This window comes from Lipophrys pholis (assembly GCF_963383615.2).
Source record: "Lipophrys pholis genome assembly, chromosome: 13".
Classification (NCBI taxonomy): Eukaryota; Metazoa; Chordata; class Actinopteri; order Blenniiformes; family Blenniidae; genus Lipophrys; species Lipophrys pholis.
Genome location: NC_137632.1, coordinates 11,216,678 through 11,231,805, shown reverse-complemented (window position 1 = coordinate 11,231,805; position 15,128 = coordinate 11,216,678). Strand labels below are relative to the sequence as shown.

The 15,128-nt window shown below is 40.8% G+C and overlaps 1 protein-coding gene across 1 annotated transcript in view; it reads right to left on the bottom strand.

The window, feature by feature from the left end:
* Positions 1-8,361, bottom strand: part of LOC308119304 (glypican-6-like) — an 87,183-nt gene extending 78,822 nt beyond the window's left edge. The window contains exon 1 of the mRNA XM_080479236.1: positions 8,173-8,361. Coding sequence (XP_080335362.1) covers positions 8,173-8,323 — 151 coding nt within the window. The 5' untranslated portion in view covers positions 8,324-8,361. The remainder of the gene's footprint in view (positions 1-8,172) is intronic.
* Between the last annotated feature and the right edge of the window lie 6,767 nt (positions 8,362-15,128).

Sequence of the window (15,128 nt, the reverse complement as noted above, 5' to 3'; positions counted from 1 at the left end):
GCAAAATTATTTGCAAAACCGAAAAACTGCCATCCTAAAGGGCATATTGTACTGTGCAGGGCAAACTGAACAGTTCAATATTTTACAGAGAACCGTTGCCTCCCTAATGCCTACTACGTTTGAATATGTAAATGAAGCACCTTGGATGTCTGAAAGCGCTGAGCATTAGCTGAATGTCACCTAATGTTAGCTCATGTCATATGCTTTCAGACATCCAGTGCATACATGCAGGCAATTTAAATGTAATATGCATTCAATAGTTCAGCTTCATCCCTCATTCTCTGCAGCACAAAGCAAACATGCCCTCTAACTGAAGGATAACCCTTTGACAAGAAGTCCACATGTAAAAATGAGACCGTATCCTTAGGCCCTACCGTTGGAGAGAATTGCATACCATGCATATGAAACCCAGCGTTAATCTATAAATCGGTGCATTCCACTCCTTCAGAATTTCCTTCAAACTTTGAACAAAGTCTCCAGAGGGTGTTGTGTACAGAATAGCCAAGTTTCTTGCTCAAGTTAGAACTTGCATCAATCAAAAGTGAATGACGTTACTCCGATCACATTTTGGGTCGTGTCAGAAGTCATAATGAAAGGCATGTTCGTGTTTTAAATAACTAGGGGATGCTGATATGGAAGGGTATGTGTCCTTGGGTGAATGAGGACAGGTTCAAGAGGAAATGAATTCTCACTGACATAAAACAGTCTACAATAAAAGCAGCACAGTACAATGGGATGATGGTGTTCTTCATCCTCAGGAGAATCGGCGTGAAGGGAAAAAGGACAGGAATAAAGATGTTGGAACAGTTTCATACTCCTAGCAAATATGTCAGTATTTTTTGGAGTATGTCAAGATATTCTGCTTCTACATGCCATGTGCAAGGCGACATGCATGATAAAAACAGCCCAGTGTTGACTCAACGATATGGCTTTTCATAATGAAATATTTTTAAAATGCACTATATAAAAAAAAATGTCTTTGGGGAAAAGAAATCTAAATGCACAACTGCCCTCAATCATTCCAGAAGAAATTTTTTTTAGGAGGCTTTGAAGAAGCTGTTGTGGAGAAATAGGTTTTTGTGACTATTTATTTTGCTTCCAACAGAATTGTCCCAAAACGGTGCTATAATATTATGACACTTCAGCATAAAACTCTCTCTGAAACTATACCTTCCCATTTTGACCCAAACATAAATTCCAGTGCAGATTGACCAAAAAAATTGGTAATGCCATTTTTTTTCTCTACCATCTACTGACATTGTACAAATTGAAAACAGACAGAATGAGGTAGAATCAAATACCCTCGTACAAAGCTTTGTCATGACGATAAATATAATACCCAAAAGTACAATGTTTTTGACCTTGGGAGTAATAGCTACAGAATATTTATGCACCATGTACCCTGCTGTAAGGTGCACCAATATCGTTACAGTTAGGATTAATGTATGGATTCCCTAACACCATGTGCAGCACATTTAGGAGTGACGAGTGCAGCATAATCAGCATATGTAGCACTATGTCTGGCTTTGATATTTATTGAGCAGTATGTAATAGAAAGCCTAGTGGAGGCTTGAGAAGTCCAGCGTGGATATTCGATCCATGTGGGAAGCACGTCGAGAAGCCCCCGAGAATAAGAAGTGAGCAGGCGAGCCACTCTCGTCTGCATCAGTTTGCTAAGTGGAGCATGGCAGAGGACTACAGTATGGGTAGCAGCTGGTGGCTGTTTAGGGACCTGGACAGCCCTGAGACTTGCACTGATCATTACCTTTCACTCAGCATTTACAGTTTACAATGCAGACACCCGCCATTACACCTTGTTATGGTGCGAGTGTCCTCTAGTCAGCAGGCTGCTTCCCTGAGAGGGCGAGTACACGACCATGCTGCACAATGCATACGTTCCCCACGGCGGTATGCCGACGCGCCGCACAATGAACTGTCCTCGGGAGCAGCGTTAAAGGCAAACATCCTCTCCAGTTGCACATCATGTCTAGTCAGAAGTTGTCAACAAGACAGGAGTGGCAGACGTGCAGCTAAAGATAGATCCAACGACAGCAATGAGGCATTCAAAGTGGGCTTTGTTTCACGATGGCTACATTTGACTGGCAGATGAGATGTCAGGGGAAAAGTACCAAATATATGTCACAGCCAGATGCCAAAATTTCATCCTAATATCAATAAAATGAAGTTACGCACACACACACACACACACCCACACTCACACATGCGCATTCTAGATTTCTTATTTTATTTTTTTGCAATGAACTGCAGATGGCTTAAAAAAGATTTTATCAACGACATCAAACTGTATAACCAGTTCTCAAAAATAAACACAATCCAAGACGACAAGCAAGTGAGAGATAAGTGTCAAAATGTCTAAAGAAATGACGTGTCACAAAAATACAGTTTGGGTTGGGTTTTTTTTTTACTTTTTTTTTTTTTCATAAATTAGGATTTGACAGGAGTTAGTGACAGTCTGTCTTAAATCTAATCCTGCCAAACACCCAAGGACTACTCCAAACTTCCCTATGGGGAAATAAATATGTTTTAAGCTTCATAGCATGATGTCAAGTATATCAATGAAGTTTGGTTAAAAGTGATTAGAATAAACTGTAACCTACTGAAGGGCTTCTATTTTTATATCAGCGAGAAAGTATTCAGTATGTGCAGACTGCACTGGTCAAAAAACTGGATCAATGACTACTGGAAATGTGTTTATGCCAGCTTCTTAAGTGAGAAATGAAAAGGCTATTTCTTAGCGTCTCCAGGTTAGGATTTAATTGGACAGTTGTTGACAGGAACTAATGGATCAAACTAACATCTATTCAATCTCTTTCTGACAACAAGAGCACTCGTTCTTTCACATTTCAAATGATTCCTAAACCATTACACATCTATTGCCACGCCATCTCTGGAGAATCGCTTCAATCCCTTGTTTTTCACAGGAGATTTAGCTCAAATGAGTTTGACAAACATTAATTTCTCACGGCAGTGGAAGCAGAATCATTCCTTTCGTAACCTATATGACAACAGCTGCGTGTCAGCGCTCTAAACAAGGCACAGAATGCTGACATTATTTGGCCAGGCTTCAATAAGCCTGTGTCTCTTTCATGTGTTTTTTATTTCCACTCTTATTTATGTATTCAAAAAATATTGTTTTTTTGCCGCAGAGAAAGCAGGCTTTGTTTCCTTATGGCATTAAATGCAAGTGAAATGCAAATAATTATACATAGATTCACATGACATGCGCTGTGAATGAGTACAACATACTGCATTGTTAATAAGTACAAAACTTTAAACTGAAATCTCCCCCCGGTTTTAAAATGTGTAGGCTGTATTAAAATTTCAGTAAGCAGGGTTATGAGCAACAGAAATTTGGACATAAACCCCGCTGGAGGCCAGAAACAAAAATAAACAGAAAGTTTAGGTCACAAACAGGATTAGGGTTTAGAAATATAACTCAGAGAATCCTATTTCTGGTTAAAAAAAAAAAAGCCTAACCCTGCAGACAGGAGTTACCCCCTCTTTCCTAAAGAAGCAAACAATTTATTAACATCTGAGGTCTGAGAAACGTCAGGCAGAAGAGAAAACTGCTGGTTGGAAAAAAGTAAAGTGACTGCATGTCTTTTTGCAGGTGATTCGTACTGTATTCAAGAAGATTATTGGGATTTCATACAACTCAACGGAAAAGATAGAAAACTCATTTAAATTCTGGAAATAATATTTAATATACACTCTAATGAAGGGCACTATAACCTTGCATAGTTGTTAACAAAAGCCGTACATGTACTCAAGCCAGAGATAACGTATTATTAATCCTTCCTTAAAGATATCCGATATTCATGACTGCATAAGATGAAACGTTAAAGTTACAGGAAAAGTATTTACACATATAACATTTAAGAAGTCATACTTGCTAATGTCCTTGTTGAGGTCTTTTAATTAATTTCCTGGTACAAATGTGAGAGGGGCAAAAAAAAAAAAAAAAAAAAACAGCCTGTCCCCTTTCCTATCTTTAGAGTGTGGTGTCTTCTTCTTCCATTGCTCCTGGCCTCAAACACTTGCAGGACACAACATATCCTGCAGCTCGGAGAGGGAACACCCACAGAGACAGCCCATCATGAGGCCATTTTGGCATTCATAAGCATGATTGATGACACACGGGTGGAGACAGCGTTTGAGAAATCCCCTCCGCCGCGAGAAAAATGATGATTGTTTGGGGTTTTTTTCTTCCCTGATAGTGCCCCTTCCTCCCCCCTCCACTTCTCAGTAGGAGAAAATCACATATAGGAGAACACTGGCTCAAATATTAGTCCAGAAGTGTACAAACCTAACCAGTAGCATGTATCCAAAAACTCCAATCATATGCAATTTTTCTGACAAATACTTTGATGTTTGTGGAGTATAAGAGTATCGGACGCTGTGTGCTTTGTAGAGCATAAACACCCCATAAAGCCATTACAGCTGTGATCCCTCGCAGAACTTCACCGGCGGATCTATTTCCACACGGGTGACTGACGGGAAGGTGGCAACAATTTCACAATGCAACACAGCGACTGTGAAGTATGCTGCAGGGGCTAACAAAGTCACCTGGCCTTTCCCCATCTCGAGGCACACCCATTTAGCCCTTTTTAATCCTCTCCATCCCATTACATGACAGTAGAAATCCTGTGCACGTTACACGCTCCAGGAGAGATCGTTTGCCTCGTTGTGCAGGCAGCCAAAGATCACATAAAATATCAGCACCGGTATTTCTGTCCCTCCTCCATCTCCTGACTGGCAGTAAACAGAGCTGGACGTCAAATGATAGCACAGAATATGACATGCTAAGAAGTTCCATTGAATGCAGCAGTCTGCTGTATGACTCACTTTCCATATCTTGTCTCAGACGTTGGGTAATCCACTTGAGTGGAAACTGAGACTGCAGGAGCAAGGCTGAGTGCGAGTCTGATCTTTAACAGGAGCAATGAAGAAGAGGTTTCAACAGGCAAAGAATATAATTAATTTGTTAACAGTCATATTAAATAGATAAAAGACTAAAGCAATCTGAAGTGCTGAAGGAGATAGACATGGTTAGATGTGTGAACAGTATTTCATTGTAACGCTTTACAATGTTTCATGATGTAAAAAAGCTTCACAAAGACTTAAACTGTGTGTAGCTCCTGACAGCATCCAGCCGGGTCGAGTCACCTTTGTCTTGTCAGAATTATTGTACCATTGGAGCCTTTAGATCTGCCAATAACACTAACTTAAATTATATCATCCCTCTGACCTGCTTTCTCTGAGCAATCACAAAAGACAAAGTCTGGGGTCCTAAGCTTTTCATTTTCAGCTCCATAAAAAAAACATTTCTTAGCTGTGGTTGAGCATTTTAAGTCGTGCTGAGCACAATACCACTCTCACAATAATAGCATGCTGCGTCATTACTGTTATTTTTCCATTATTCTTGTAATGCTTGTGATTCATATCAGCCAAAAAACCTTACTGTATGATCGTAATGTGAAAGGCAACACGATATTGCTGTAGGAGCTTTTAAATTGAAAGGGAATAAAATTCTACAGAAACATGTAACATGTCCAGTACATGTCCAACTTGTTATCCGAATGACTTAAGTTTCACGAGCAAAGTCTGACAATGAAAGCAGCACATACATTAAAATACATAAAACCTCACCTAAGCTGATTATTGCACCTTCCATTAACATATTGCATTTTCATTTTTTAGAATTACCTGGCAAAGAACCAGGAAATACACATAAATGGTGCAGGATTTGCATTTGGGACACTACAGGATGGTTGGACCCACAAAAAGAGAAATACACACACACGCACACACACACACACACACACACACACGCACACACACACTCATCTGTCACTACAATCTGATCTTCAAAGCTCTGCCCATCAGAAACAGACAGGAGATTTCAGGAAATCAAACAGCACAGAGACATTATTTAACAAGAACGCACAGCGTGTGGAAGCAGTAAAAGCCTAATTTGTCGAGGTGGACCAGTAACATGAAGTTTGACATTTCTCACAAATCATCAGTAAGTTAATGGAGTGTGATGGCAGCTGTAAGGCTGACAGAAACACAAAGCCATGTGGGAAAGCTTTCGGAGCCACTCTACACCGGGTCCCATAAAGGCCAACTGGTTCTGTAATAAAGTAAAGACGGCACTCAAAATGCGCTCCATCTACGACCGGGGTGCTTCTGGATCACCTCCTTAACATGTTCTAAATCTTTAAGAGAATAAAGTGAATGAGAAAATCAAGTTAGTCTGTGTGTACAGTGGGGTTTTCTTTTTGCAATGTGGCCATATCAACTTAAGTTATCACTTCGAAAAAGCTTAACCTCAAAGATAATTCAAAGCAACTGCATGATTCTGCCCTCAGATGAAGTATTGAAACAAAGCCACTGCTCTACTTCCTCTACTGGAAACAGCACAGGAAAGTACTTTACCAGCCAAAGTTCAAGTTGATATGAAGTTTCACGTCCTGGAAAAGTGTAATATTTCTACATGTGGATCAGCGAGGATTTTGAGCAGATACAATTCATAGGCTGTAGACTTTAATTGTTAGAATTAACCTTCAAAGAGGAGCCATTCCCACATTTACATTTACAGAGTTTGCCTTAGCTTAGGCGTTGTTTGCATGAGCGAGAGGCACCGAGTGGCCAGCCTGAAGGACATGTCCATCACTGTGCGATTTTGCTGAGTTGTTGGGAGTGCGCCGTCTCTTCGGGAGACATGTAAGGTTATGACTCAGTCATAGAGCAGATCAGAAGACACTCATTTGGTGTGACATAGTTGAGAGATGAGAGAGAATTAATTTTTCACTCATTTGAGGGATTAGCTGTGATGTCACAGACATGGATGCAAAGGATTTAATCAGTTTGGTATTCAGCCCATCTCTGAACAGGTGTGCCTGTTATCAAACATGCGGCCTTTAACTCGTGCCAGCTTTCCTGTTTTACAGATGGAGCCGTTGGCCAATAACAAGGACCTGAAGGGATGACTTCATATTAAATGAATCTATTGAAATAAGTTTTTGTTTTTTTTATCTATACCAATGGTTGAGAACACTACATATATTCATGTGCTCAGAGCATTGTAGTAAACACCTTTGTGACATTTTATCTTCATGAGATATTTGACCATGATCTGAACTAACTTTTAAACTACATTAACATACATCTACATAAATTTATAAGGTGATCCCAATTTGTCCCCTCTATGCATGCCATTGTGCCAATGCGCTTGCTTTCCCTCTGACAAAATTGCTCAGCAGGACTATGGCTGGAAACATGCAAATTAAAAAAAAAAGAAAAAAAAAAGAGCAGCTCCTGGGTATGGACTGGAAACAGAGAGGAAAAAGTTGCACTTCATCTTATTCCATTTTTTTTAATTACTATTATTATTATTATCTTTTTTATTTTTATTTTTGTTTTGGCAGGGCAGGAGTTAATATGCAGAGCTTGATCGCTGTTGTCTGGGCTCGAGCAACACCAGGAGAAGACCTCTGCCGTGCACATGCAGACAGATCGTACTACAGCTGCTGTCTGGAAGGTGGGGGACCTTTCTTCACATTCAGTATTGATGCTGGCTCAAATTCTATTGTTCTCCCGGTGTGGTTATATAATCAGTAAACAAGTCCCCTTAAACTGATAAGCCTGCAGTTGATCACAGGCATCCCACGTTGGTTCCAGCAGGCCTGTCACTTGTCTGGTGCAAAACGTGGGGGGGGGGGGGGGGGTCAGAGCAGGAGGCTGCTTCAGGTATCGATCACCATCAGCTCAGCCGGTTTGGGCTTTTCTGACACGTGTCTAGTGTGAGGTTAACTTCGTTAGTCAGACTCAAGGCAACTTGGTGACTGACAGGTGGTTGAAGGGCTCTAATCGATGAGTTTGATGGAGTTCATCTGCAGGGGCTGGCCTCCCCCCCCCCCCCCCCCCCCCAGCATATCCATTAAAAACTACAATAATGTGACTTTGCATCAACAATGAGTTGCAGTGGGGAATTTTTATTTATTTATTTATTTATTTATTTATTTATTTTTTACTTTTCCATGCGCAGCTATGCATTTGGGGGTTTTCGTGCCACAAAAGTAGGCAAAGGGCAGATATTGTAGAGCAAAGTGACAGCCATAGGCAGGGAGACACTGAGTGCAGTCTTACCTGGGATCTCGAGATGAGGAACATGTGCGAAGCTGAAGCCTTTCCCGATGCAAGCCTCTCTCACCTCGCTGCAATTCCTCGCTTTAAAATCTGCTCTGGCTGCAACGGACAGCACAGAAAAAGTGCAAAGGATGGTCTCCAGTCTGAGCATTGTTCACTTGTGTTGGAGGTCCGTATTGCGCTCTCTGCAGTATCCCGCAAAAAAAAAAAAAGAAAGAAAAAAAAAAAAAAAAAAAAAGTCCTCCTGCAGAAAGATCCGCAGGTATTTAATGATCGCAAAAGTCAACAATTACGGTCTAACAACACATTTCCCCAAAGGCAAACGGGCTTCGTGTCGCAACCGAGTAGAGTAGAAAGTCCCCCGGCGCCGCGGAAAAGAGGTCTGCAAGTGTGGAGGAGCCACATGAATCCGGCGGCGGCGGCGCGTCTCTCCCCCGGCGTGTTGACTCAAGTTCGCGGAGCAGACGAACGAAGCCCCCGCTCGCTTTGTTGGAGTGGAAATGCGCCCGTGGAGGAAGAAGCGCACTGTGTTCGAATCAGACGCACCGGCAAAGAGAGAGAAAGCGGGACACAAAATATGGAGTGGAATCCAGCCTCATCCGTCCCTGTTGCAGGCGGCAGGACGCCAAATATCATGAACCCGTGCGTATAGGTGGAGCAGGGAGAAGAGGTGGGTACTCAAGCACAAATACTGTTATACTGCTTGGATTGCACTCGGTTAAAAGTGGACGGACCGATGCGAGAAAGGGAAATAAAACACTGAAGTAGAAGTACCCTACTGATCAGTCTTCTAAAAGCCACTTTATTAGTAATTAATTGCCTTGTCAGTCGCATGAATTCGATTATAAAATACCTAAGTGCATTTCTCAAACGGTAAACAGTCGATGACACAATACATGATACTTTTATATCCATAATGAAGATTTTTTTTTTTTTATAATAAATGAATAAACTAACACTGCTACACAACAGAAGATCAGTAAGGTTGAGTATTATGAATAGATTTGACCTATATAGTACTTTACACTAATAATCACATTCACCCATTCACACAGATGCAGGCGGCAAGATGCCCGGTCAATCAGAAGGTTGCAGGCTCGATTCCCTGTTTGTCCACGTGTCAAAGTGTCCTTGAGCAAGGCTCACACACAGCAACTTACACACACACACACACAAGGTGACAAGAGGAATCAAACCTGCAACCCTTGGATTCACAGATGATCACCAGCTGAGATGCAACACACAGCGGTGCAGAGGTGGTCGATGTGTGTGGAGTTTGAATGTTCTCTCCGTTTGTGCGTGGGTTTCCTGCAGTCCAAAAAACATGCTTAGTGGCTCTCGCAGCGAGACCATCAGCCCACATCAGCTCCCCACATGCGCCTTGCTGTGTGGCTCCCTACCGACGGCTCAATTCCATAAAGAAATGTCCATTCTGGGAACTAATAAGTGACTGATAATAAATAAAAGCACCCACCCATTTATATATTATTATATATTGACTTTGTGAGCGTACTCATGATGTTGCAAGAGACTTTTATTGATTTTAAAAGTTCCAGAGTTGAGTGCCGTAAACTGTGCTTAATTATGAGTACTAGTGTCTACTGGATTTCTCCCACAGCAACTCCCTGCAACTTGGAGAGGAATTCAAATCCCAGTCACTTACATTCAAAGTTCAGGATTCTTCCAGATGCACATACTGACAAAAATGACTTATTTATCACTTGTGGGTTTTGAGGTGAACACATATTCAAGCAGACGGCTGTATGTGAATACCAACAAATACCAGTTGATCGTTGTAATATGAGTATTGCACTGCAAACTAATATCCATTCGTCATTTACTAAACCATCCATGGACGGTTGGACCCGCTTGTGTTGAAAAACTTACACACACACACACACACACACACGCACAAGGTGAACATGTAAACTCCACACAGAATGGTCTCGAAGCCCAAATCAGACTTGAACCGAGTTCAAGTTGAGTTTTTACCAATATATATCTATTTGAAAGGAATATTAATGAAGATTCATGCAAAAAGTATTAGCTGCTGACATTAAACATTTACCGATTTTATCATTTACCCTTGAAGACACCAGGAAGTTTATTTTTTTTTTCACGAAGAAGATCTCTTTGGCAAGGGAGATGTGGCCACAGCCGCTGCCAGTACACAGTGTAATGCAGTGTCACAATTTCAAAAAACAAAAAAACAGTACAATAAAACAAAGTACAGGTAAACTCATGAAACTTTTAGAAGCAACACTTCTCCTTCAGTCTTTCACTAACAAGACCCTTGATCCTCATAACTGATGATAGGTGTTTCTACCTTGTTGTCTCTTTGCAATTGATTCCATAACCTGCAACTGTGCAGTTATTTCCATAGTTTAATGGAGTAAATGGTGACACATTATCACCACATTTTTCTGACAAAGAGTGCAGCGCAGTGTCAAACTGTATAACTCGCAGATATAAGGGATGTGATGAACACCAGAAGGCAAGCTTTCACAGCTTTATTGATTTTGGAACAGCTTGATCCCTGGGTAGATCAACAGTGGATTAACATGGCTGCCATGCCTGTGCAAAGGCTTCCTATTGGTATGGGTTACCGCATTTAGAAAGTGCTTTAAAGCAGTATTGTCTTGTTACCGAACATAACACAACTTTGGCAGATTTCAGATCAAACATCCAAATCCACGGGCGCAGATTCAGGGAATTAATGGGACAGGGTTTTCTTTTCTTTTTTTTTTCATTTGTTTGATTAAAGTGCGTCTTTCCCTTTTTTGAAGTCACATTGCATTACCTTCGTGAAATGCCGTCATTATTACAAAAATATAAATGTGAGTTTTTTTGTGTCTCCCTCGCAGGTCACAGCCACATACTAAAAACCGTGTTAGTTACAGAGCCTAAACACTTCAAAGGGAAATATACGGTCTGGCTACAATTTCATAAAACCCATAAATCTTTCACTAGACTCGTATTTCCACGTCTCTGTCTCTGATGGTTGCAGCATATGTGCTCATAATGTGTACATGAGCGCTGGTGGATCAAGCTAATTTATTTATTTATTTATTTATTTTTCAGTGTACAAAGGAGCATACCAGACCTGGGTTGTGCATCTGAAAGTGGTGAAAAGGAAAGCTTTACAAATGAACTTTGTAAATATTTAGTAAGTATATTTATTTCTTCATCTTATGGTTGTTGACTGACTTTGTTTTGTCCATTTATCAAAACAAACAAGCCAAAACAAGAGCATGTTGGTTCTTTATCTTTAACAGTTCAACATCATTTTTGGTTGGACACGTCACTCCCGATGAAACTCTGTCCCTGCCCAGTGGTCAAATATTTTGGTACAGCAACCTGAAGTGAAGTCCCACGTTGACGTTCAGCTAAAGAGAAATTGCTATGTCGATTACTAACAGGGACGCCGGTAAGAGACAGATAAACTTGGATTTGGCAGTTTATTCTTGGGCAAGTTTCAGTCCATAAAACAAAAGTACAAGAGGTTCAGAACAACAAGAAGCCCGGGAGAGGTTGGAATGAACTCTCAGCAGCAAACATGAGAGGATGCCACATGTACGCACACTGGGAGTTGAATGAAGACGAGGCACAGCTGGCGACAAGGAGTGATCAACGAGAGTGAGCACATCCGACACACACCTGAAGTGGGAGGAGAATTACGGCATTAAACAAGGATGCACAAAACATACATATGAGAAGAAAGAACGTAAGTATCAAAACCGGAACCAATAATCAAAACAACAACATGGCAAGACCCGAACCAATGAGGGGAATAAACACAAGGGAAACACAACGAGGAAACAAACCTTGAACACCTTGGAAAAGAACATAACAGCAGGGCTGTGACAGTTTCTTAGCCATCTTACTGCTCCCTTCATGTATCCTTTGCTCCAGTTTCAAAGTGAGACTTTTTGACCTGGACATGTCACACTTAATTAATGAATCCAACTTTGAATTCCCAGAGGATCATTTCATCCAAATGACATTTTCAATACAATAAAAAATTAATTTCATGGGAAATATTCAGCTGAGATAGCTGTCAGGTTTCCTAACTAGACGTGAAAATCTGCACTAAAGTACATTTTCCACAGCGACTTACTATAGTTCTTTCGAGATCTAAGGCGTTCTCAGACCAGCCAGTGATGTTGTCAAGTCCCTCTGGTGGTTTCGCAGTCTGTCTTGGGGTCTTGTGTCAATGGATGATACAGACTACTCCTGCCATGGCAGATATTAAAAGAAAAAAAACGGGAAAAAAAACCCCCCACTACTCTTAAGAGACGGGCAGACAGAAGATGTACAGAAAAATGAGTTTTATTATCTTTGCAAAAGCACAGACTACTTGTCAAAACAGTAAACACTGCAGCCTTCAAGGTGGCTAAAACATAACTTTGACATACTGTCAAACTCACAGTGCAGAAAGCACCAAATAGGACTTAATAGAATAGATTTACTCAGAGCTGTGACAGTGATAGCCCTCACAATCAAAACATTATTAAGTGAAAGGCACAAATCGTAGCCTCTGGAGCCTCAGTCTCCAAGAAAAATAACACATAAAAGCACGTAAGTGTGTGAAGTTATTGATTAAACAACTGCTCTCATGTTGTTGTTTGACGACATGCTGAAAAGTAACCTTTACCCCTGGTACAAACTACTGCGACTGCCTCACAGTTACTGAGCAACTGACGGCTGCCTGAGCAGCACCTTGGAGAGCTCCACATTCTTTTCCTCTTACCTGAACCGGCCCGTCTTGTCTTCTACTAATATGTGAGAAGCAATTGCACAGCATTATTCTGAACTTTGCACCGTATGACAGAGTGTGGTCAGCCACCACCTGCACAGAATCCCCTTTTTGCCTGATTGCATTTGAAGTCTTGTTTGTATTTCTTGGACATCAGCCAAAGCTTGAGTTTTTAGGTGCAGCTCATAACGAAGACAAACAACTAAAAGATGTGGTTTGGTGGCTGCCTCGACTTGCATGCCGTCCAGCACACACCAGTGCACTTCAAACCCAGAGCTGTAAATCCCCAATAGGGATGAAGGTAGTCTAAATATAATCACTAATAAATTGGTAGGACCATTATATGTTATGCTGAAAGAACTACGGTGTGGATCGTGTTTCATCCTGTGTGTATTGTGTGTGTGTGGGTTTTGTTCTTTTTATCCTAGTATGGACTGCATAGTGAATATTGGAGTTTCCTCCTTTGTCTTAACATGTAAGAGCCAAGTCAGTGTGTGGTGATTAGTACCGTCACCTGACAGTCAGGTGTGAGTTCAAGCTTTGCCCTTTCTGTGTGGAGTTTGCTTGTTCTTCCTGTGCCCGTGTCAACTTCTTGCCATAATCCAATGATATGCTCCTTGTTGCATGAAGTGGTGACTTTGAATTACCATAGCAGTCAGGGTGAATGTTCAGTATGTGGGTCTGTCTCGGTGTGGAATCTCTTTGATGGAATGGAATAGAGACCAGTCCATGTAGCACAGGGTTGTTTTTTTGTCCTGTTTTAACTATTTAAATTTCCCATTTTTACAGATGATAAATATGATAAGAATCTAAAGGTGAACAGTGCACAATCTTTATTCTTATGAAAAGTATGTGCAAGACACTTTCTCTTTTGTTACTCTCTATAAAAAGGCACTGCAACATCATCCAACCTTTTCGTGGATTTGGTCTGTTGAGCCAGCAGATAGATGAATTATGTGATCCGAGCTCATGAGCAGCATGAGAAGAACCAGACATTGATACTGTTCAACCTCCACCAGCAAACGGTTCTGGTTTGCGGTACACCCAGTTAGACAATCCTGGCATGAATGAAGCTGAAATAGAAGAACAACTATCAAGTCGTTTATTCCGTGCAGTGAGGTATACAGAAGTTGGCTGTGTATGTACTTACAAGTATACAATGAATTGATTTACTAAATAACTTGCAAGTTTATTATTGTGTGTATGTAGTTAGTTAATTACAATGTTTAAATAAATCATCATGAGTACTCCAAGATGAGGGTGAAAAAAGCCAATGACTTAATATCAAAAGTCATGAGACAGACACATGGCTTAGAATAAGAGAAGCCTGGGAGGATTCATATCTTACGTGACATGGAATCTGATTCAAAGCATTTGGATGAACTGTCAAATCCAAATTATATATTTCCAGTATCATTTGAGGTCCTGGAAAACAAAAGACAAAAGTCAGTCAATTTGAAATGAGTCAAATTGTTCTACTTGTCTTGCATCCTAATGGACTTTAAACTCTCTTCAGACACAGTGAATGCTCTTCATTCAGGTGCATATATAGGTATCACGGTCAGAGATGCAGAAATTACACAGCCAACGTTGTGATTTAAGACAGAAGGATAATGTCATCTGTGCAAACCCCATCAATTGTTGTTTGACACTGTTTTCACAAATATAAGGAGGGAAAAATGATTTGGCTGGATTTGATTTCAAATATGTGATAGGCACTGCACATGCTTCACTTAATCTAAAGGATATAAATGGAAGTATCTTATAATGTATACTAAATGGCGCATGGTAAGCACATATATAAAACACATGGACAAGGCACGAATATCTCAGTAATTTCAAAGCTGTGTAAATATGTAAATCTACGTGTGCGTGTGCGTGTGCGTGTGCGTGTGCACGTGCGTGTCTCATACCTGTCCACCAGTTTTTCTTTGCATTGTTATTCATGTTGTAGGGTAAAAATAGCCAGCTGACATGCAGTCTGCCGTGCTCAAATAACTTGCAGCTTTAACAGTTTCAACGTGTTGTTTGTTTTCCAGGAGCCAGGCAAAAGGCCAGCCCCACCTTTACCGGCCAGGTCATTTTTTTTCGTCCCAATTATGATTTTGATTTTCATGACTGCTGTTGATTGGGATAAGGGGAGTGTTCAGGGGAGTGTTCAGCTGTATCGCTGAGGATGTATTCCTCAGATTCAAATTAA